The sequence below is a fragment of the Syngnathus acus genome, chromosome 23 (assembly GCF_901709675.1).
Source record: "Syngnathus acus chromosome 23, fSynAcu1.2, whole genome shotgun sequence".
Classification (NCBI taxonomy): Eukaryota; Metazoa; Chordata; class Actinopteri; order Syngnathiformes; family Syngnathidae; genus Syngnathus; species Syngnathus acus.
The window spans coordinates 2,531,345-2,555,651 of record NC_051107.1 but is presented as its reverse complement, the minus strand read 5'-3'; the positions used below and the strand labels follow the sequence as shown (position 1 = coordinate 2,555,651).

Below are 24,307 nucleotides of genomic sequence, written 5' to 3'. Positions count from 1 at the left end.
ACAAATGGTCTCATTCGCTAGCGCAAACAAATAAGACGCATATTGTGCTGCCGGTTGAGGATCTGGCAGGCTTAATGTGCCACAAAGACGTAATCCTACACAAACACACACCTTCACACCTTGAGCTCGACTAATGATACAATAAAGGGAAACTAACAAAACAGCTTAAATGTGACGCGTCTGCTAATGCCTTTGTGTCTTATTGTTGTCATCGCGGGCAATGGGGAATAACAAAATGGCCGCCGCTGCCGTTAATGTTAGCTGTTGAAGCATCGCAACCTTTTGGTTTCCAGGTGGTGTTTGTATCGCGCAATCCTTGAAGATCCCAAGGGAGCCAAAGCCGGGGGAGTTTGACAAGATCATTAGACGTCTGTTGGAGACCTCCAACGCCAGGGCCATCATTATGTTCGCTAATGAGGACGACATATGGTAAAACGCCGACGTCCAACAAGTGTCCCGCTGTCTCCGCACCCACTCAAATCTTCTTAGCAATTTTGTTGACGCACCGTTTTGTCGGCAGGCGCGTTTTGGATGCAGCAAAGAGGAACAACCAAACGGGCCACTTTTTATGGGTGGGCTCCGATAGTTGGGGAGCCAAGAGCTCCCCTGTGATTGACCAGGAAAGCGTGGCGGAGGGAGCCATCACTATTCTTCCCAAGCGAGCATCTGTTGACGGTAAGTGTTGGAAAGTAGCAGGCTGAACATTTCTTAAGAGTTGTTAAAAAGTCATCTGCAGCTCCCAGAGATTTTTCTATTAGAGCGCTGACGCTCGGAGGGACACAAAAGCAACAAGGTAGAAAATGAAAACAAGGAAGACAGATGAAGAAATCTGTTTATTGGGCTCTTAGAGGAGAAATCCAATCAAGGTGCCATGGCCCAGAGCACTTGGAGGATTTAAAAGTGCTTTTTCCAGGGCCGTGGCCCAAACTCGGGTCACCTCTGGCTCTCTTCCGATCCCTCGGCCAGGTTCTGAGCTAGATGAGTCAAGCGGTGTCTTCAACATGCCAACCTTCCAAAGCATTGTAAATGCACAGCTTGGGTATTTTAGTTCCTTACTGATCCCCAGTAAGGCCCGTCGATCCTTCCGGGCCAAGTTCCCGAGAAGCTCCGGAGGTGCGTTACCCTGACAGCCGAGGAGATTAATGAAAGCAGCTCCTGTCAGCGGTTACCACAAGTCAAGCACAGCATGTCTGACGTCAGTTTGGTACACTCCAGGGATCCCCCCCCCCTCGTCCGCCACAGTTGGTTTCACTCACACGCCGATGGTGTCCCAGCGGAGTGAGCTGTCAATGGATTCTTGCTGTTTTTGCAAAAATGTCTGGCGGCACGCAATGGAGTCTGCTCGCACCGTGCGGGACTTACTACAGAGCTCATCAAAAATCTTCATTGGCACGCTGCAACCTAAAAAGCCGATAACCTCAATGACCCCATCGTCTTTGATGCCCTTCACAGCCTTCGACCGCTACTTCCGGAGCCGCTCGCTGTCCAATAACAGGAGGAACGTTTGGTTTGCCGAGTTTTGGGAGGAGAACTTCAACTGTAAGCTGGGCATGCACGGCAAACGACTGGGCAACCCTAAGAAGTGCACAGGTGAGAAAACAGACGTGTCAAATAATACGACAGTCGAGTCTTCATATTGGCCGACCATTTAGCCATTCAAAATGGCCGCACTTATGTGTTCAGCCGTCTGCAGTTTCTGCTTTTAAAATCTGCTTACGCTCACTTAGTTGTGTTGGCTCGCACCTGCGTTCGTCCATATTTTCTGCTGTCGTGTCAAAACGCTCGCAGCTTGTTATTTAAGACAAAGCCAAGCAGCGGAACTGAGATGTTAACCCATTTGATGTGTGTTTACAAGCCGTAGGTGTGTGTATGTGTGTGTGTCCACGTGTGTCATTATATGAGTGTAGCTTCAAATGACTTAAAGCCGAGTCAGCAGCGCCATTCAATATGTCTTTATGGTTCAGTGTAATATGAAGCGTAAATCCTTTTCAGTGGTTGTCTCGGTGTGTGTTTGTGTGTGTGTGTGTGTCACAGCGGGTATCCCCCTGCCTGATGGCCGCCATTAGTTCCCATAATTAGGTTTGCCAGGGCTGCGACTCCCATTGACCATCTATTACTCGCCGTGGCATTTGTGCAAGCGGGCGTGCGCGTGTCGAGGGCCCCGATGTCGGACAGCGGATTCCATTAATTCCAAGTGGCGCAGTTTGCGACCTCCGAATCATCGGCGCACGAACGCCGGTCGGCGAGCGCCTTCTGGTCAAGGTCAACGCGGCGACACACCTGATGGCGAGCATATGGAAATGAGCGTGATTATTATGGCCTGCGGGAGGAAGCAAATAGAAAATGAAGAGTGTCATTTTGGGGGAAGTGAAGAGGTGCTGTTAATTTCAATCAAAGTGAAATGTGTGAAAACCCCCCCCCAAAAAAGTAAGATTAAATTGAACACCTCGACCTACAAGTAATTTATCAGCAGTCCCAGATGAAGGTTACTGCATAACATAAAAAGAATTACACGTTGAATGATATAACTGGTGTAAGTCAGCTAGCTTAATGCTAATAACAATGCAAAATACCATAGGCTGGCTAACAGCACTAGCATTGAACCTAAATGAGTGTTGCTGAGCAGGCCGTGAGAGTTATTTTTTTTTTTGTCACAATACATTTGAATACGCTAAAACTCTGGCAGACAGAGGGCGCTGTAGTGAATTAGTGTTGATTCCCAACCCACAACAGTGTCAGTCCGGTGTTAGCTCGCTTGTTAGCGAGTTTACCTTGAGTGAGTGCTTTTAAAAGGCAATTTGTTGAGCTGCTTGCTGTGGCATTTACAATGTTGCGTGTCTCCGTAATGTATAGAGGAAAATGTGTTTAAGTGTTGCCTGCTGGGTCAATGGAACCAATAACTCCTCACTTAGGTCATCTAGCAGCACTTAATGGAGATGGGAAGGGGGGTTGAGAATTATATAATATCAAACCTGCTTTTTTTGATTGGATTGGTCCATCAACCCAATTCTTCCAACTTTTTGATGCGTCCAACTTCATTTTTTGTTAAGAAGCGCTGTGCTTTTGAAGATACAAAGCCCCCCCGTTGCTACCAGTGCCTCTGCGGTGTGCGTGCGGCACACTCTGAAGTAGCTGCAAATCAAGCGTATGCTAACAAGGTGGATTGGGGGGTGGGGGAGAGCCCTTGCAGGCTTATCGGGCTGTGAAAGCCTGAAAGTGAAGCACGGAGACAGATGGTCGTCTCGATACACAACGGTGGCCACGCACGCAAAGACGTTGCATTTGTCGTCACCCCCCCACTAGCTCAAGCGCCGTTTAGACACCGCCAAATTATCTTTTGTCTCGGTCCCGTCGAGGACGCGCACGGTATGCTCGCCTTCACGCGTGACTAATGGACGCCCCGCCCGGATGGGGCACGCGTGTGCGCACACCGTTTGCTTTATGCTTTGTAGTCCAACGCGTCCCCGTTGAAACATCCATCGATCACGACGGTCGTAAACACGCGGACGCGCCGCGATGTCTTAGGAGTGCTTTCGGGAGACAAGAAAAGGATGTACACTGGGTTTATAGATTATACAGTGGATATAAAAAGTCTACACACCCTTCAATGGATTCTTTTAAAAAAATAATTTGGGATAATGAGGTTGCACAAGTGCGCACACCCTCATGTAACTGGGGGATGTAACGGAGTTCTTTCATGCTGAGTCAGCACACTTGTGCCACCATGCAAAGCGCGTCTGATTAAACTTCAGATGTTCTAGGAGGCTATTTTTGTCGTCACTATGAGTCTATCGAGAGTGTCCCCCGTAAAGGGATCTCATTGGGGAGTACTCTGTGTGCCCAGGAGACGAGCACAAAATAATTTCTAAGGGATTCAACATACTTTTGGAGCACAAGTGGAGGGCAAAAAAAAGGCCTGGCGGAACCACACTTCAAAATCGATGAAAAGGAAGGAGGCCGAGGGCAATATCGAAGGCGCTGCAGGAATTGCTGGCTGTTAAGTACACGTGACAACAATCTCCCCACGTTGGGATGGAAAGGGACGAAAATGAAAAACAAAACCTGAGCAGGGGTGTGTAGACTTTTAATGCCCACTCTAGATACACCTGTCGAGATCGTTGCTTTGCTTTTATTGTGGTGCTTCTTCAGTCCCGCAGTCGAGACACAATGAATGGCTTTAATCCCACTAACACGCTCAACGTTGACTCGAAGTGAACTTTCTGCCTAAATGATCATTAGAATGTATTTATTGTAATTTTCCCTTCTCCGCCACGTGTCCCTAGGCTACGCTTCTGTCACTGCGCCACTGTGTTTCTTTCCCTAAAAAGCCCCTCGACACACAAGCACGCACTCCGTAGTGCGGCAAGCTGCTATTCAGCTAATGCGATTTCACTTGAATACGTTTTCACTCTTGTTTTGTTTATTTGCCTCGTCCTCCTCGTCTGCCTCCACCTTTCTCGTTGCGATACCCGCTACTGAGTTGGTGTTGCGCCACTCCCTATTTTTTTTTTTGCTCTCATGTTTGGCATCAAACAGGCGATCCCTCAGCGTGACGTTCCTGTTAGCTAGTCGCGGCGCAGCTAGCGAGATCTAACGGGGAATCAAGTGAAACGGAAGGCACGCTGAGAAAGGCAACACAGTCGAGCTCGGCACGGTGATGCAGCATAATAGGAATAATGACTCATGAATATTTTATTGAAGCTCTTTGTATCCCCCGTAATATATACGCATAATAACAAAGTCATGTAATATATATTAAATGCTCATGTCAGCAGCGTGGCATTAGTCAGAGAAAGTGGTGCAGTGGATTGTCTTTTAGCGGACACTTCCTGTTTATTTGACAATTTTGTGTTATTCTTGGAGGAATTAAAACCCTACTCGTTTTTTATTAGGACTACATTTCTACTTTAATTTTCTTCATCATAATAATGAATGAAAAAATGGTCAAAGTTTCTGTCTCGGATTGTGCGCGGCGGGCACACGTCTCTGCGGAAAAGTTAATCAATGTAAATGTATTCATGACCATTCCAAATGATTGTGTGCTTTATTCGGAAGATTGCTCACTTTAGCTCCCTCTGTATTTATTCCTAATGGATCCGATAAACAAAACACTGGCATATATATTTTCTGTTGGGGTAGGGAGAGGCTTCTTTAATGGGCCAAAATGGAGAAGGTGCGGATTGAATTTGCGCTGCTAATTGATGTTTAATTAAGGAGCTGGTTGAAATCATTAGTCGGGCCGTCAAGCGCGAAGCCATCAATCACGCGCGGCAAACGTAAATACCGCTTTGCACGCTGGGCCGTGAAGGCATCCATCAAGGCGCCGCCGCGACTTTTGAGCGAGCTTACCTAACTAAACCTCATTTAACAACGGCACAACAGTATTAAAAAAAATTTTAATTGATTTTTCAAGGTAGTGTTTAGAATATCAAAGCTTTGGCTTGTTTCAGTGGAGCGTTTTGGCTAGTCATTCTTTGCAGAGGATAAAGAATACATGCTTGTAATATATTGTCTACATGTGTTGCTCCACCGTTTGTGTTCAAATCTGCTTTGCTTAAATGCTCTCCGCTAACCCGTCTAATGATATTTTTCATTCTTTGTTAGTATGAAGCTACCCAACACTTTCCAGAATCAAACGAGGTGTGTAGCCATATAATCTACTGGATAACGAGCATGTCTTAAAATAAGACAAATATTTAATCACAAAAAAAAAAAAAAAAAGAGAAATGGATGAGATTATTTTTTTGGCCCCTCATGCTGACAGCATCTTTTATCACAGCCCTGCCGTTCCCGACAAAAATGTCCTAATAGTCCGTATAATGTGTTATTCTACAAATCGGCAAAATCCAGCCTTGGCCTGGCTCTCTATCTCGAGAAGCACCTTGAAATGGATATTTGAATATGACAGAAGATTTCATCTGCGGAGGTCACAATGCGATGAAGTCGATCGTAGCTGGACTCTCATAAATATCCACTTGGATTCGATTTTAATCTGACACTCAAGGTCAAAAATAGCACGAGGCACTTTGTACAGTTGCAAAGTTCATTTTTGGACGGATGTGGTGTGTAGTTTAATTTTACTGTCCACCGTGGGTCGAGCGCTGCGCTAAAACACGCACACCTGATGCAATCCATAGAAACGGTGGCGGCGCTCATAAGGACGACCATTTAGCCGTCTCGAGGCACGGTTGCGTTTTCTTGCAAAATGCTGATAAATGACTCACTCTGTCCTCGCGGCACAGGAATTCTCGTTATTGGGTGACATTGCGGCGCTCGGAGCGCGACGTCCGCAACGCGCACGCCACGCCGGAACTGTTGTGCTAATGAATGGCTACAATTTGTTACTTTAGCAGTTCAGGGGCGAAAGGTCAGGAAAGATAATTTTAACAAAATTTCATGGGAGCAAAACTGCATCTGAATATCTGTCTCTGGAGGTCGGATTAATTAGACTTGTCAAGGCAATTTTATTTGTATGGAGCCAATTCACTACAGAAAATATCCCAAGGCCCTTTACACATAGAACGGGGTCAAGAGTCACACTTCTCAAACCTTTTGCATTTTACATCTGCATTTAAAGCGACATTGCCTTTAAGTTTGCTAGCTTCATGCTAACACATAATGGGAAACTCCATAGGCGAGCTAGCGAATACCATCAGAGTGTAGCAATGGATGTTTGAGCATCAAATGTAGAAATACTCACTGGCATATATTCTTTATCCTTGTTGAAGAATGACTAAAAGCTTAGCTCAAAAGCTTTTGGCCATGCTAACCTTGCAAACGCTACTTTAGAAGACGTCTATTTTCTATAATCTCTAAATTGCTGCTGACCATTTTCAGTATTCTGTGATGATTTTGGAAAAGCAAACATTATTCTAGCAGGTGGGCGAGCAAGCGTTGCTCAGGAGATGGAGAGCCGGGCTATCCCGATAATGCCGGCCTCGTGTTTTGAGCAGCTAAGTCACCGTATGAATACCTTGTTTGCCGTTATTTATAACCCGTTAGGGTAATTAGCTTTGCGATTTGCGCCACGTCACCCGGCAGCCGGCTCGAGGGCCTTTTGTTGATTTGTCGATCGGTGTTCTGGAATGTTTTTCTTTTCAGACCCAATTACAGTTCTGCCGTCTGCTTCCCGGGACACAAAAAAGGGCCACGGCTGTGAGGCGAGCCTTTGTGTGTTAAAAGTTAAAATGGGCCACATTGGCCAAGAATGACACTTAAAGGCCAACTGCAGTGAATGTATGTTTTTAATTGCTTCTTGTTGTGCTTAATTATTCACTGCAGTCCTAAAATAGTGATGCAATCCTCCATACGGCTGAAGAAACCATGTCAATGTTTTAGCGCCTTATATCGTGTACATTATGCACCGCGGTCAGATAACAACGTGACACAAATGGTCGGGTTCAAAACGCGGCCACACGTTTATCGTGTCCTGAACTCGTCGTCATACACGAAAACGCCATTATGAGGGCATCTCCACGTGCAACCGGGGCGTGAATGGACCACAGGGAGTGCTTTTTCCATCCAAGGACTTGCTATATTCATAATTCAACACAGCTTATTTGCCCTTCGTTTTGTAGTACGTTCCGCCATGTTTATGCGGAATGCAAAATGTTTCCGACAGGTTTGGAGAAAGTGGGCCGCGACTCCAGCTACGAACAAGAAGGCAAGGTGCAGTTTGTGATGGACGCCGTGTACGCCATGGCCCACGCGCTACACCACATGCACCGCAAGCTATGCTACGGCTACCCGGGTTTGTGCCCGCGCATGTCTAACAGCATCGACGGGAAGGAGCTGCTTGGCCATATCCGCGCCGTCAACTTCAACGGTGAGTTGGGATATATAAATATAATGTAATTGACACAAAATAGCCTTCTGTCAGCCGTGCGGAAAGTCATCACAGCACCCAAATTGAGTTCGAGGCGATGCTAATGTTTTGGTTGTGCCGGTTCCATGACGGCCATCATTTTTGAAGCGTAACAATTACAGGCTGAATTCTAATCCAACATTTATATCGGCCGGTGTGGCACGTGCATCTATTACGAAATAATTAGAATCCATTCATCGCGGTGCTATATTATAAAACATTTCTCCGGCCCTCTTCCTCGCCGCCTGGTTGATTGAAATAAATGAAAGCGCCGTAATGCAATTAGAAATATAACAGGATTGCCGGCAGTTCATTTGTTTGACTGCAGCCTCTTCATAATTGCGCCAAGAGTGTCATTTCAGACGGCCGACACAATCTCGTGTATTATAGTTAGCAGAATGCGGGGATATAATTAATAGAAATATATAATTATACGTCCAAGGTCTGGGCATGTAATGAGGAGTAAATGAGTTGTCACAAGTGCACTCATCCCAAGTTGTCACGTGAAAAGTTTTTTCAAAAATAAACAGCAGATTTGGCCCCAACGCAGGTGCTGAATTAAATCTTTCATTCCCCCTTTGTAGTTTGCCCCTCCCCCTCCAGACAATTTTAATTGGGCTCCCTCATTTCCTCCTAAATAATATCAGACGCCTTATAGTATTATTTTTAGCAATGTTGTCTTGGGCTTGCTATTCCCACCCCGATGTCGTTGCCAACTTTTCATTTCCGGGGGTCCCCGAAGCATTGTGCGGCGTAGATGGCCTCCGTTTAGTTAACAAGACACGCAGGGAGGAATTCATATGATGAGAACTCTCCAAAAACAAAAAAAAAAGTGTTTCCTAGAAACAAAAGAGTGGATTTGGATTCTGCCGCTGTCTGCCGACAGGGACTTGATGGGCGTTTTTCAGTTACTGGCGGCTTAGCGAGCGCCAGATCCTCCCTTAACCCCTTTGAGTGACTTCGGTTAGCACAACACACCGCGCCCGCCCGCCCGCCCGTTCCCGGCAGCGTGTTGAGGCAGTAGAATGAAAATCAATGGTGTATCGCAGCCGCCGTCTGGTGAGTGAGCCGCGGTGTTACGCTGCTACAATCACAGAGGCCGCCATGTTTTGATGGCGCCGTAAAATGTATAATTCACACTAATGTTGTCAAAGTGTAAATAAGTCATTGCGCACTTCCCGACGCCGTTTCCTGCGGCTTAGAAGTGAAAGGATGCCTGTCGAGATGAATTTTCACTTGATAGATATCTGTCAACAGCGAAATGTCATTGGAGCATTTATTTCGTACGACAATTAATCGAATTCCAGTGTAATTTTCAAAGCGCTGCTTTTTTTAAATTAGTTCATTTTGGAATTTTAGATATATTTTATGTATTTGTTGCGTCTAAATAAATTAACAGGGAAAAAAACGTGAGTCAGCTTTAAAAAATAATCGCATTTTAAATCGCAATAATAATAATAAAAAAACATCTATTCCCCGACGTGGCGGCTTCAGTTAACCGCAGTGCACAAAGACCTTGGTTACTCTCCTGCCTGTCATAACACGGCACACGTGCCCCCTCCCCTCCTTGTTACCATGACAACGGCTCGTCCGTGCCACCGTCTGATGCCGACGTTGCCAGTGTTAGTTAGCCGCCGTAAAAGTGTGACAACAAAGAGAATACAGGAGTGAAGCCAAATGAAACAGAAGCGCATAATGTGATTCTCCTTGAAAAGGCCGGCATGATAATTCAATCGGCTGGCGGGACACCGAAAATCAACTTCTGCGCGGATATGAAAGAATTCCATGCAGGCCAAATTGTGCTTTGGAGACGAAACTTGCCTCCTCATAATGACCTGAGGGAGGTCATGCGGTAGTCCGTAATAGTGGAATTTACTTGCTTGAACCTGACGGGAACGATCTCGAAGAGGAAGAACAAGCCAAAGTGACCGTAGTGACCTGACCTCGTGAAGAAATAAAGCCGATGGACGTAATGAGGTGACGGACAGCTTCTTCGACAAATGGCGTCCGTAACAACTTGATGGGGAAAGATCACGGAAAATGTTCGACCCATTTAGCGCCATTGGCATAGAGACGACTTGGTGTGACATATGACTTGAGGACTTAATGAGCACTTTGCCGGGGCACCTTGACTTTTGAGAAGCAAGACATAATGAGAGAGAGACACGTATGAAATTTCATCAAGTATCGTAGTTGATATCGACAGCCTCCACGAGTACCCGATACAGTCAAATAAATCTTATTCTGTACCTGATATTGAAATTGCTCAGAAAATTAAATAAATAAACAGACAAATAAATCAATAAAGACATTTAAAATAAATAAATAAATAAATGCAGTGCGAGTGAGAATATTGCCTTCTCGCGTGTCTCTCTTCTTATGGAACTTGTATTCAGTAAGCATATCCTTGCCTGGAGCTCTGCGTAAATATCCTTCTTCACGGCATGTCAAGTTATTTCTGTCCAAAACTGTCTGAAATGTTGCTACACAGTACGCAAATCTTTGTTTCGGTCGTTCAAAGAATGGAAACTGCCAATTTCACATACCCCCGTTCGGTTGAAACCACATTTGTCGGAATTGTTTTTAACATTTTTAGAAATATTATAAACTAGTATGGCGTCATTAGATTGTGCACCTGATTCAGTTGCCACTGAGTGGATGTCATTTTTTATTAATAACACCTCAGACTGACATTTAATCCACTTCTTATTACCTGCTGCTCTTGTACAAGCAGCAGGTAATAACTAAGTAGGGATTATTGACATCATGTTTGCACACTCTGCCTCACCTATCACTGAAGCGGTGACTACATCACTGGGCTGCATTTTCAAGGTTTTTACCTTTTTTCATCTTTTTTTTCTCCGCCGCTTCCAGAGGTGAAGGCAAATAGCGTTTGGAAGGCCTTGAGAAATTACCGATGCGGAGCTGTTGCCAGTTTGCGCCTTGAGAGCGATTGGAGGCAGGCCAGCAAAAAACTTGCTCAGCATCTGGCGGCGTTGTCGTCACGACGCCAAATCGATCCCACTACAGTAAAAACTTTTGAGAGGAGCTTAATTCGCCTCTCATGTTCTTTGGGCAAGATTAGCAGCCAAGACAAATAACGACAACAGCGGGGAAACTGCTTAAACGGTCAAAAACTCACAAAGATAAGACTGACAATTAGAAAAACACGTTGGTTACAATTCCTCACCAGGTGGCAGTAATTAAAAGACGTTAGTTGTTTTAAGTGAGGATAAAGAATATATGCAATGTATTTTTTCAATTAGCTGTACATTTGTTGCTGCTGTTTGACTTCCAAAACAATATCAAAGCTTTTACCGCGGTGTTGACGCTAGCATCGTTAGCTCGCCTATGGTGTTTCTCATTATGGGTTAGCATTAAGCTACATGTGTTGCTGCACCGTTTGTTGCTTATACGACAACTTGCATTGTTTATTATTATTAGGCTCAGCGGACAAAGTTATTCTATTTTGTGTGTACATTGTTGAACATGGGAAGGTACAACCGGTTTTCTTGTTGTCCTATAATGAACTCTGGTTGTCCTCCAAACTGGCCTTTATTTAAGCCCACACAAGCTTTATAATCCCACTGAGGCTGAAGGCTTGAAAAGGGGTTTGAGAATGTTGGCTGTGGGGAGGAACGGAGCAAAGCAAGCGAGACAATGGGCATGTTTTTTTCCATTCTTTTTTTTTTTTTTTTTTTGCAGAAGGGGAACGACGCGATGAAGCAAGACAAAAAAGTTAAGGCGAGACAGACTGGAGGAATAGAAAGGCGAGAATATGAGAAGGCAGAAGCAGCTGCTGTGCCAGGCAGTAGTGGCTTTGAAACCGCCAAACAGACTTGCAAAGAAATGTCCATTTGTAAATGGCAAAATTACGAACGGCTGCAGTTGTCCAGATGTTTGGCTTTCCACCTCGGCTGGAGACAAAATGCCTGAAAGTCGTCTCATTGGTTTCCTTTTCCGTCCTGTTGAATAAAGCAAATGACAGCCGGAGAGCAATATCGAAACGAGAAATGATGCGAGCTTGTCAATAGGCATGCTTTCCCGACATAATGGCCGCCGGCCGCCGTGTCAATTTGCACAAATTGCCGCAGCTTTTAAAAGCACACCGTTATTTACCTTGCCAGAAATGAACGCTCAAGATTGAATTATTGTCTTCGGCTCAAGGTAAACACGGCGGGCGGGGCGGGAATAATTCTCGCTTCTAAAAAAAAGATGTCAAATATCAGGCAAGAAAAGAAGATCATATCTTTTAAATGTACTTTGCAAGGTTGCTGTGGTGAATCATTTCTCATCTGACAATTATTTTCCACTTGCACTGACGTCAACGGCCAGCGCAGAACCTAAGAGCCTCCAAAGCGAGCACGACCAAGCTTCAACTTCTTTCAACGCCTCTCCAATTGTTTTCCGATTTAAGTATCCTCAGCCGCATCCCACCATATCAATGACTTATAGTCGCCGGCTTTTATTTCCATAATGCGGCGCTTCCTCCGCATGTACGCCGTAATTGGATTTCCTCTTGCGCTCCGTCCGTGTCCGCCATCCGATTGGCCCGCGCCGCCATAAAAAGAAAAAAGGACAGCCCAAACGGAACAAAAAGAGAAATAAAGGTTATTGGCGCCGAGCTAAGCAAAGCCATAAATGGACTCATGCGTGTATTTATTCACACATGAGCACGTATGCCGTTTCCGTTGTAAGCCGAGCGAAGCCAAGACTTGGCGGAACGCGTAATATATTGCTTACCTGCATATGGAAAAAGCACTTTAGTGAAAATCGCATGAAAATATTATCATGGGGCTCCCGGCGTCCCTCAAATGTGCAATATAGCATGCTAGCCATTAAAACACAAAATTTTGGAGTGCGGCCTACTCAAGTGACTGCGGCGGGCTAATTATGACCGTATATTAAACTCCGCCCCCTCCCTTTCAGGAAGTGCCGGCACGCCTGTGGTTTTCAACGAGAACGGAGATGCGCCGGGGAGATACGATATCTTCCAGTACCAGATCACCAACAGGTCCGAGTACAGAGTCATCGGCTCCTGGACCAATAAACTGCACCTCAAGGTGAGAGTTTTGCACTACTTTTGCAAGTGTAAAACTCACCAAAATCCACACAGGAATTAATTAAAAAAAAAAAAAAATAGACAGATGAGAAGACTAATGGGCAATAAATGCTTTCTGCATGATGGGTGCCTAGCTGAGTGTGATAGAACATATGGTTTGTTATTGTGCATAAATCTGGCAGGTGTGATATCAAGTCATTAACAGGATAGCTCATTGGATATAAAAAGTCTGCACACCCCTGTTGAAACACCAGGTTTTTGTCGTGTTAAGAAAATGAAACCAAGATAAATCATTGAAATGTTTTTTCCAGAAGGGAATTAAAAAAAACACTGGCAGAGCTAGAGGGGGTGGCTGCGGGACACTGACCCCCCTCCCCCCTCGAAATACACTTGCTAGGTGTTTCATTTTTATATCCAATGATTTAGCAACTGACGTAATCATTTAGCTGGATATAAACAAGACATCCAATAATACAATCTGTACATTTTAAAGCAAAACAAAAGCAAAACTAAACACTGTAAAAATCCTTTTAGTTACTCTTATCTGGCCAAAAATTGGCAAGTCAATGAATAAGGGATGAATCAGATAAGGGGAATGTAGTCTGTCAGAAGCGATCATGCGGGGAGAGATGTTTCAAAAAAGTTTCCAAAGCACTCTCATTTGCACTCCTGCACACGCGCCGACACATGAGGACGTGAAGTAATTATTTTCCTTGACAGTTATATTTGCATCCCCAGAGCAAACTGCCAAGCGGCGGATGAGAAACACTCTTGAATTCTCATTTTAGCGTCGCCACTTGTAAATTCAGTTCAAAGATGTCATTTGGACGCAGATTTCTTTTCTTTTCTCCATTCTCTCCCGTGATGTTTTTTTTTTAAACTGGTTGATAGCATTTCTGACGGCTCCTCTATTCCCCCCCTCCCCCTCGCAGGTTGAGGCCATGCGCTGGAAAAGGGATGACCCATCGCTGCCGGCTTCCGTGTGCAGCCTCCCGTGCCGCGCCGGGGAAAGGAAGAAGGTGGTGAAGGGGGTACCCTGTTGCTGGCACTGCGAACGATGCGAGGGGTACCACTACCAGGTACGTGGATGACGAAATAACCAGTCAACAAACACGCCATAAGCGAGCGCAAGTCCAGCGTTGATGTGTCAAAGGAAAATTCCAAGCATAACAGCAACTTGACGATTGTCAGCGAGGGGGGGGGGGAGATCGATACTCATTTTGCTGACACGAGCAGCAGCAAGCAGATCAATAATGCGCTGACACATTTACTGTAGATTTGGGACTTGAGTGGAATTAGGTAGGGCGCCATGACAAAACACAAGCGCGCCACAATAAAGCAGGCGGAGAAAAATAATGTGCCACATGCGCCGCGCCATAGAAGTCACTTGACGGGAGCAGATGATGACCTTTGGTGCGTTGTTGCACTGCATACATGGCAGACCCCAAAAGAAATTGCTGGCATTACATATTGCTTAATAATTAGACTGACAAGAAAAGTTCTGGCTAAAAAAAAAAGACACGTACAAGCAAGGTGTATTTATTTATGTTGTTGTCGTTAGCTAATTTAGCTTTTTTTGTATGTTTCCATCATTAGCTAAGGTGTTGTCTTGAGAAAAGTCACGCTAATGATAGCTAGCTATCTTAGGCGTTGTGGACTGGATTGTCAGCTTCACTAATGACTAATAGCACAAATTCTAACAAAAATTCTGTCTAGTCTGAAAGAACACGTACAAACAAGCAAGGTGTGTTTATTTTTGTTGTTGTTAGCTAATTTAGCAGGTTTTGTTAGTCTCTTCCCAGTGTTAGCTAAACAATAGCTTTAAAGTCACACCAATGCTAGCTAGCTCTTAAGGGCGCCACACACCGAGCGATGAGATTGAAACTATATTTTATGAGGCAGAGTCTTGGTTTCATACTTTGACAGTTGAATTAATACTTTGAACCCTAGATTGTTGTTTCACGTACGTATCTGTACTTCCGCAGGCCTCCGAGTTCATGTGCGAGCTTTGTCCGTACGAAATGCGACCCGACGCCAACCGCACGGGCTGCGTCCCCATCCCCATCATCAAGCTGGAGTGGCACTCGGCGTGGGCCGTGGTCCCCGTCTTCCTCTCCATGCTGGGCATCATCGCCACGTCGTTCGTCATCGTCACCTTCGTGCGCTACAACGACACGCCCATCGTGCGGGCCTCGGGCCGGGAGATGAGCTACGTGCTGCTCACAGGTATCTTCCTGTGCTACGCCATCACCTTCCTGATGATAGCCGCGCCGGACGTTGGCGTGTGCTCCTTGCGGAGGATCTTCCTGGGCTTGGGCATGTGCTTCAGCTACGCGGCACTCCTCACCAAGACCAACAGGATCCACCGCATCTTTGAGCAGGGCAAGAAGTCGGTCACGGCGCCCAGGTGAAGATCGCCGCTCGCTCTTCACCTCAGTCTGTCCGGACTTGCCGTCATTATTCATCATTATGTTTTGGTCATACATTATGTATCAGGCGTGAACTCGGAATCACCGTTTGCGCTCGGTGGGAGACTCTCCTGGCAGGCGGCGTCAACGCAGCGGCTGAAATGTTAACGTCGGCTTTAATGGGCGTCAGGTTCAAGTGTCTACCAGCAGGAGACCAGCAGTTTCCTCGCCAGCGTTAAAATTGACCTGACTGTTGCACAACCATGCGAGTCTTAGGCTACAATGCTCCGTTCCAGATTAACACAACATGAGCCTGAAAAGTTCCAGGGGGTGTGTCACAAAAGATACATCAATACTTCATTCTGCCTCCTGTTAATTATGGGTGTAATTTCACCATCGACCACTAGAGGGCAGCACATTATTTCCTACTTTCGTATTGCCTTGTTTTTGCTGAAGACATGCTCATTCCTGTCCATCCTGCTTTTTACACCCACAGAAAGCAACATCGGTATTTCTCTCTCCCCGTCCCAGGTTCATCTCCCCGGCCTCGCAGCTGGTCATCACCTTCTCCCTCATCTCGGTCCAGCTGCTAGGTGTGTTCTTATGGTTCGCCGTGGACCCGCCGCACACTGTGGTGGACTACGGCGAGCAGCGGACCCAGGACCCCAGGTCAGCGCGCGGGGTCCTCAAGTGCGACATCTCGGATCTGTCGCTCATCTGCTCCTTGGGCTACTCCATCCTGCTGATGGTCACCTGCACGGTGTACGCCATCAAGACACGCGGCGTGCCCGAGACCTTCAATGAGGCCAAGCCCATCGGCTTCACCATGTACACCACCTGTATCATCTGGCTTGCCTTCATCCCCATCTTCTTTGGAACGTCGCAGTCTGCGGAGAGGGTAAGCACCTGCGTGTCCCAATACTTTAGTGCCTATCAACAAGTTAGCGACAGGTTAGTGGTCACGATGCGTTTATGGGCTTCCCGTGGGTACGGCTAAAGTCTCCTCTGCGTATTTTACAACGTTATTACATTTCATTTTACAGTTATGGATTTTTGCCCGTCGCCGGTGCGGAACGAATGCGTTCTCTCTCCCTCGCCGAAACGGGTTTTGGAAATCAAATACGCCGCTTTAGGCGATAATGTTGTGGCCGTCGTCGCTCTGCTAATATGTTAAGTCTGATCGGCTGAGCTTGCGTGTAGTTTTTCCATTTGCACGTGAATCAAGGCATCTAAAAATTGTGTGTTTTAAAATAAAACTTCAAAAAAGCCAAAGGGTTCTTTTGGTTGGAGCCGCGCACTCGAAAATGTCACCAGTCCGCCCCATTTTGTCATCTTCCTCTTCAAAACTAGCTCGCTCCCGTCGAGTCCGCTGAAGCTTCACGACTTGCCTCCCACTCCTACCGAGGAAGAGCCGGCGGGTAAAACGTTTCCCTACTTCGGAGTGTCACTCAAGCCTTTATTACATAGATATATTTTTTTATTATTCATCCCTTTTTTTGCCTGTACCCCGGCCCCATTTCTCTCCGGCGGCTGGCGCTGACAGAGAAACAATGTCTAAGCGCTCACACGGGATAGCGAGGTAACCGTGGCAACTTAGGAGCCCGCATCTTTCACGCTGTCGCTAACTTTAGCTAAGGGAGTTTTGATACTCGATAAATCCGCCGGGACACGCCTCCTCGTGAATATTCAAAGCTTCTCTTCCTGCTGATCCACACCTAATGAGGTCACGACCTCGCATACATTTTGCCACCTGGGTGTCATTTAGGCAACACACCCCAGCGTATTCTCGCATCGGCTCTCTTGACGTTTACTCACCTAATTAGACTGCGCTACTTTGTGTGTTTTTGTGCGCCGGCGTGCTGTGTGTAATTGGGATATCCACCAAGTGGACGCTTTTATGTGTCCCTTCTAATTGGAATACGGTGTCCAATGTGAGGCGTTTGGCTGCTTGAGAGGGGAAGACCAAGGGAATAAACAGGTAATGATGTGATTCGCTGATGAGGGGGGGGCTTTTAATGAGTCGAGTTACGCTCAGGTGGGCTCACATTATGATCAACGTTGAAATGGCACTGTCGTCATCACCTACCGTTTCCCGCCCGAGCTTGTCGTAACGCCAATGACAGAAGTAATCTGTGCTCGATTACTCACATTTACTGCGGAATTAGACGCCCGCGGAGCAATTTGACACGTCATGCCGAGCTCACCGGAAACGAAGACAAACGATGCCACTGTAAGCTTTTTAATGCCACTCCCGGTTCAAGTTTGCTGTCAAACTAAATATTAAACAAAAGAGGATTACATGTTTAATCCCAATTTAGTTACACAAACGCCTTATAGGGTTAGCTGATTGCTATCACATAGCCATGCTAACACAACTTGCAATGAGTTTTTTTTTTATATTTGAGGCATATATTCTTTATCCTCTGCAAAAAATGACAAAGTTTCCTGCGCTTTATTGCGCAACTGTGACCATGATTTATTTATTTATTTATTTTTTAAATTATGTTGCCTTAGTTCTACTTGAATCTTGATCCATGCCCAAGTACTTGTTTCCACTTTAATTTTGGATAATTTACGCTTGAAGAATGATTAAGAATTTGGGCGCGTAGCTTTTGTGCATAGAAGGCTGGCTGGTGATTAATGCCAAGTCATTTGCATGTTATTTCCCCGACTGCTGGAAGTAATGTCTGGAAATGAGGAAGGCAAGCACAAGCGCGATGAGGAATGCACAAAAAGAATTGGAGAAAATAAGAAAGTTTCTAAATTTTTCCCTTTGACCCATTTCCAAACAATACTTGCCTTGACACCTTTCCCCTCTCCCATCTCGCTTGGTTTTTCATCTCTCTCGTAGCCGCCGTAACTCAGAGCCGCGTCGAGCGTTCCGAGTGGGTCGGGACGAGTGCCGCCGGGAGGGATGAGAGCGGCGAGTGTCGTAATAGCAAGGTGGGATGGGAGGAATGAGGTGAGGTTGAAGGGACTCGACAAATTACACAGGGGAGAAGAGGTGAAGTGTGTAGCGTGAGTCAAGCACACATTTCACTCTTTTTTTTTTTTTCTTCCAGCTATAGGCAGCGCGATTAGTACGGACACGCACGTAATCAGGATCTTCCCCTTTTTGAAGCAGGGAACAGCAAACGGATGCCGTCCAATCTCTCTGAGGCTCCACACAAATCCATCAGATAGATTTATGGCGGCGGCTGCGGTCCTTGTGGAGAGCGAGTGACCAATCCGATCCCCTAAGCAGGGCTCGCCAAAGTAATCAATCCAAAAGTCGTGTGAAGTGCTAAAGGAGAAGCAGACAGGGTGGTGAAATCAACTCGGGGAAACTAAACTAAGTGTACAAGAGGCAGGGAAAAAATGTGTCATTGAATTATTTATTTGTAGCAGTCGTTTAAGCAGCGACGTGCAAAGCGGAGAGGGGGGGGGCTGGGCCTCCTCGCATCTTGTGTCCAGTAAGAGCACAAAGATGTCTTTTTTTTTTTTTTTTTTACATAAAGAAGCCTTTACATCCACACAAAGTAGACGGAAATCTCTAAGTAGTCTTTTGTAGAAGATAATGAAGCCGTCGTGGACAGCGGCGGCCACGCCGGGGCCCAATTAAGCGATGCCCTGACATAACGTAGAGTTATTAGGCCTGTGTTTTTTCTTTTTAATATCACCGTGTCATATTGAAGGTAAAAAAAATGTCAACTGGGTGATGGGAGTCATTTAGTTTGTCAATGTAATCATCACTGAGTCCGAAACAAACGGAGGGATGAAACTTTAATGTCACCCTCAAACTATATAGAAAATAGTAATACATAGAATGAATGTTTTCTTTATCGTTTTGGTTATTGCTAAACAATTTTAACCAACATCAGTTGGTTAGCTTATATGCTAACATGCAGTAGCAGAAGTTTCAACCAAACAGGAAAGGAAAAGAATGAAGTGGTCTCTTCTATTTCTTCATAATTGTCTGACCTTTCCTAAACCGCTTTCCCAATCAGCCTGTTGTGCTTTACTCTAAAAAGCAATGAGCTCGGTAAAGCGCTTGCTATTAATGACGGTAAAGGTTAACGAAGTGGACAAATAGACAACGCGGAATTCAAATGGCAGCTTCTAGAAGATAAATCAAATCAAAATGGCTCCCATCATGACTTGCCTCGTTCTACAAAATGAATTCCAAGTCAAATCTCCCGAGCCTCCCATTAAAATGATGAGTGGTCCCATTGCGGGCGGTGGGAGACGGATACTCGCTGTCAATTAAATCCACAAAGCGGCTCGGTCCCGCTCCGCGAATGAGAATGGCCGTACAGTTCCCCCGCAGGGCCCGGAGGCTTCCTATACTGTCGCAGGGACAGGCACCTGCCAAGGACACCTAAACGGATTAGCGCCATGCTAAATGATGCAAAGAGTGAAATAGGGGCGAAAGAAGGTTGACGCAAGCGAATCGTGGGAGTTTTCTTCTCCGAGTTTTTTCAGGTGTTCCCGACCTGTCTCGGTTGACTTTGGCTCACGTGCAGGCAGCTGTTGCATCACAGCTTTGTCTTCCCCTCCCGGTATTTGCTCAGCCAGTGAATTTTAGCAGCCTCCGACAGAAGGTGATTCACGGGGGGCGAGAGGCGTGATGACAGTTTTAAAAGGATCTCGCACATTCAAGCAAGCTGGCGTGCATTTGATAGCCACATTTTTTCTGCTTCATTTCAATGGAAACGGTGCGGCTTTTTCAGCCTTGGCCACCAGGGGGTAGTATGATATATATAAAATGGCTAATGTTACAGAATCCTCAACACCCTAAAACTCATCAGATGGAGCATGCGTAAAAATTACACATGTATCAAATTGGAAATGGAGCCAAGTCTCAAACGCTTAGTCAGTTGTAGCCATTTGTTGTTCTTTGCAGAGGATAAAGAATATAACCCTGCTAGCATTGTTATATTGTCTGTCTACATGTGTTGCTGCCATTTGTTATATCTGCTGCTCAAAGCTAAAGCTACCACAGCGCAGCAAGCGTTATTAATCGCGTGTTAGCATTAAGCTAAGTGACTTAGTAAAATAATTCTCACCACTTTACATTTAGTTTGATAACAAAGTTTAACGGAGTGGCAAAAAAAAAAAAAAAAAAGCTTGAAGTCTTGTTCCAGAGAATTGTTCACTATCTGCCAAAGTATTTTATTTTTTAAATTATGCAAATGAAAGTGTGGTCCCGCTTATCTCAAGGCACCACTTTTGCGGATGATGCGGCCGTTTTTGTATCCTGACGTCATCTCGACGACTCTGCACGTTTTCACGGGAATTAGATTTTATCCGAATCACGCGCCCTGACTTTAATACGCTTCGGAAGGCATATGTCGCCACGGTAACAAAATTGCTGTAAAGCGAGAGTAAGGATTAAGCAAGACGACTTTTCGACTTTTTTAGAGCTCTTATCCCGTTCATAGTCGCGGGCACATTAGATTGTCTGAAATCCAATACAGTACGAGGACAAAACATCACAACGCTTCCTTTTTTCTCTTTTAGGACACGCGTTTACCGTTTAAGGGCCTCTGAACGAGCAGCGCAACTATCATGTTCTGTCATGATTGTGCGGAGCATTGTAATAAAGTCTGCTTGGAGGCTTCACTCGGAGCGCTAATTAAAAAATAACGAGGTTAAATCATCCCGAGCACTTTTTTATCATTGACACAAAACACGGCGACTCCTCTCGAGATGGCAATTAAAACGCTCCCGTGTAATCAAGTCGGTGGTGGCAATATGAATAGAATTTGGGCTTGCTGAGAATTTATGCTTCCCCACTCGTCTAAACACGATGTTTTGAGTAATTGTGAGTTTGCCGGTTATGACTCCACCAGTTTTTTTTAAATGCATCTCAGGAGGCGGCCATTTTGACTTGCTGTCACCTGAAAATGGGAAACTAATAACCCTTAAAAGTGTGTGCTTGTTTAGCCCAAGCAAAATAAAAACAGCGAGGAATGTGTTTGTGCCCGTTGCATACTTTTATGTGCCTCTGAATGAGTAAGTGAAATGTATTTGTCATTAACCCTGTACTAAAGTTAAAAAGTTAAAGTCCCATTCCCATGCCCTATTCCCGTTTTTTGAACTTGTGCCTGTCTGATTTAAGTTCTTCCAGATATGATTGTCCCTTAAAACATTGGGCAGTCATCAAATCTTCACCAACTTTTTTTTAACAGCGTATCACATGGCCAGGTGGCCACAAGGTGGCGCAAATCCCTCTGTAAACTCTAAACAAAGCAGCTGTTCCATTGAAAAGTTTGCAGGAGATTTGCGCCACCTTGTGGTAACGTGATACGTCGTTAAAAAAAACTTCTTGGAAATCTGAATAATGCCCAACATTTTAAGATACAATCGTATCTGCAGGCTCAGGGGACTCTTAAAATTTCAAATTAAATGTTTTGATCATTTATTTACATTTTAGTATTCCAATCAAGATGGCTGCCCATTGAGTTAAACGGCCATTGTGGCTTTTGTTTTGCAGATGTACATCCAAACCACCACCCTGACCGTCTCGCTCAGTCTGTCGGCCTCCGTCTCCCTGGGGATGCTCTACATGCCCAAAGTCTACATCATCCTCTTCCACCCCGAGCAGAACGTGCCCAAACGGAAGCGCAGTTTCAAGGTAAAAAAAAAAGTCTGCGCCCGGTGCTTTTTCAGAGCCTCACTTGAATTTATTGCCAAATCCTAACGGCGCAGGCCATTGTGACCGCCGCCGCCATGTCGGGGAAGCTGTCGCAGAAGGGAGATCGGCCCAATGGAGAAGTGAAGACTGAGCTGTGTGAGAGCATGGAGACCAACAGTAAGGCTTCTTCTTACTGCTGCTAATTCCCGTAGCGAATGTTGCTATTTCGTCAGGATTCCCAAAAGGTTGCAAACAATTTTTCCAGTTGTTCAGTGAGACGCGGCCTTTAAAAAGTTCCTTGTTTTGTCCCGCAGCTTCATCTACGAAGACGACATATGTCAGCTACAGCAACCACGCCACCTGAAACCAGACAAGATGACAAGCTTAGCGGACCAATGGACCAACAGGCAGAATCCAAGCATGAGACATTTTGTAACATTTCACTTAAATGGGGAGGGGGGGATGTTCTTGCCATTCGCTGGTCCAACCGTAAGTTTAAAAGTTTATGTTTAAAAAAAAAAAAAAAAAAAAAAGGACAATGTGACATAAGCCTTGACTGGACTACAAAAAAAAAATACAGAAACATTGTATGCATAAGGGCCAGAAATAGTTATTTAAAAAGAGAAATCTATGAGACTAAACATGTTTGTTGTTCTTCTCTAATTGTTAGTATTTTTGTGGTCGTGAGAAGTTTTTCCATTCTTGTCTCACCGTTGTCGATGAATTGTCCTTGCATACTGAGATGAGTGTTCCCTCCCACTGTCTTGGCTAACCGGGTTGTGAACCTCTAACACAACATGGGTGACGCATGCCGCTTTTGATACCAAAAGGAGATTTATTTATAATAAAGGAATGTTTTTGCAAATACCTGGATTGCTCTGCTTTCACCTTTCGCTATTAAAGCTCCACAAATTCAAAAACGCCTATGTCCGAGTTGCCTGGGAACAAATCGCCAACTTGATCCTAGTAGTAAAAAAAAAAAAAAGCAATAATGTATTCTAGCTGTTGTCATGAGAAGGCAAATTTTGTGTCGGCCTGCGCGATTCTGAGATTAGGCCAAACTAATGGGGAGGACAAACAAAACATTACAAAGAGTAAATGAAAGCAGTGTCCCACTTAATTAAAATGAATCGGAGATAAAACTGGGGGGAACGCGACATAATATCCCCTAAATTGTATGTGTGCATGTGATTAGTGTATCTGCGGGCAGGCAGCTTGTTTTGTTTGGCCACATTTTACTATTGTCTACTCCAGCTCAAACGTTCCGAGCCAAATGTCGTATTTTGTCACCGATATGCTCTCTGATTCATTGGCTAATAAAACTAGCAAACTAAAGACGTGTAACCACAGTTGTGTATATATTTTTAGCACACTATTTTCTTTTATTTTGGAATAATTGACCTCCGCTTCAACCCGAGCGCTATGACCCCTCCCCTCCGGAGCAGCTTGGATGCAATTTCCGATGTAAATGGGACCGTGTCCACGCACGACGTGTCAGAAATGTCATTAGCCGTGACGATATGGTAAGACAGAAAGGTTACCAAGCTCTGGATGTGAATGCTAATTACTTCGAAACTTCCTATTCCAGTGAATTGTGTCCACTATATGGATTATAATATAACCGTGAAAATATTTTTTTCCAAACGCCATTATACAGTAACTTCTAAGAAACGAATCAACAAAAACATAACACAACACGCCTTACTATGTATAGTGATTCTTTGAAAAGCATCAACATTGCATTCCGTGTCGCCTCAGGCGTCACGCCGTGATGTTAATAGTTTGACAGGCCCCGCTGCTCATCTCGCATCCCGCCTCCCCGCGGCGCCGCCACTCTCGCTGTTTCTGTCCTCTCAGCTGCTCAGGTCGTGGCCGTCACACGGCGTGCAAAAGAAACAACAGTCTCCAAGTGTTTCTCGATTTTACTTTGCTAAATGTTATTTTTCTAAAAGTTCTGTTCTTCAGCGAGACTTTGTGCTGTAAGATGGAAAGGACAACACCAATGAGAGGTCATGTCAGGTGACTCAACCTTAGTCATCAATCATCTTATTAGCTGCAGCCAGCCACCAGCCAGAATTTAACCTGACCGCAAGTTGCCACGACCTATTTTTAGTTTCTGTATCAAAGACACGTACCTTCATTTCAAATGCTGTTCTATGAAATCATGACACATGTAAACAGGCATTCATTCCTGAGGAAAAACAAAGAAGAAAATTGAGGAGAGGTCAAGAAATATAAGCCAAGATGTTTTCAAAACGCCTTATATAGTATGTCGTACGCCTTAACGTGATCAATGTCTTAAGAAGCCTTACTGTTTATGGTTACTTTTTAAAACAATTAACTATACATGATCAATT

At 45.1% G+C, this 24,307-nt stretch overlaps 1 protein-coding gene across 2 annotated transcripts in view; it reads left to right on the top strand.

Annotated features, from left to right (window-relative positions):
- The window catches only part of grm8a (glutamate receptor, metabotropic 8a), an 85,562-nt gene extending 63,130 nt beyond the window's left edge, over positions 1-22,432 (top strand). Inside the window, exons 4-14 of one of the 2 annotated variants that reach the window (XM_037242949.1) lie at positions 294-429; positions 521-675; positions 1,453-1,590; positions 7,622-7,825; positions 12,794-12,927; positions 13,859-14,005; positions 14,912-15,333; positions 15,866-16,232; positions 21,810-21,950; positions 22,025-22,127; positions 22,265-22,432. In XM_037242949.1, coding sequence (XP_037098844.1) covers positions 294-429; positions 521-675; positions 1,453-1,590; positions 7,622-7,825; positions 12,794-12,927; positions 13,859-14,005; positions 14,912-15,333; positions 15,866-16,232; positions 21,810-21,950; positions 22,025-22,127; positions 22,265-22,314 — 1,997 coding nt within the window. In that variant the 3' untranslated portion in view covers positions 22,315-22,432. Of the gene's footprint in view, positions 1-293; positions 430-520; positions 676-1,452; positions 1,591-7,621; positions 7,826-12,793; positions 12,928-13,858; positions 14,006-14,911; positions 15,334-15,865; positions 16,233-21,809; positions 21,951-22,024; positions 22,196-22,264 lie in introns of both variants that reach the window. The other variant, XM_037242950.1, reaches the window with a different exon arrangement.
- The last annotated feature ends 1,875 nt before the right edge of the window (positions 22,433-24,307 follow it).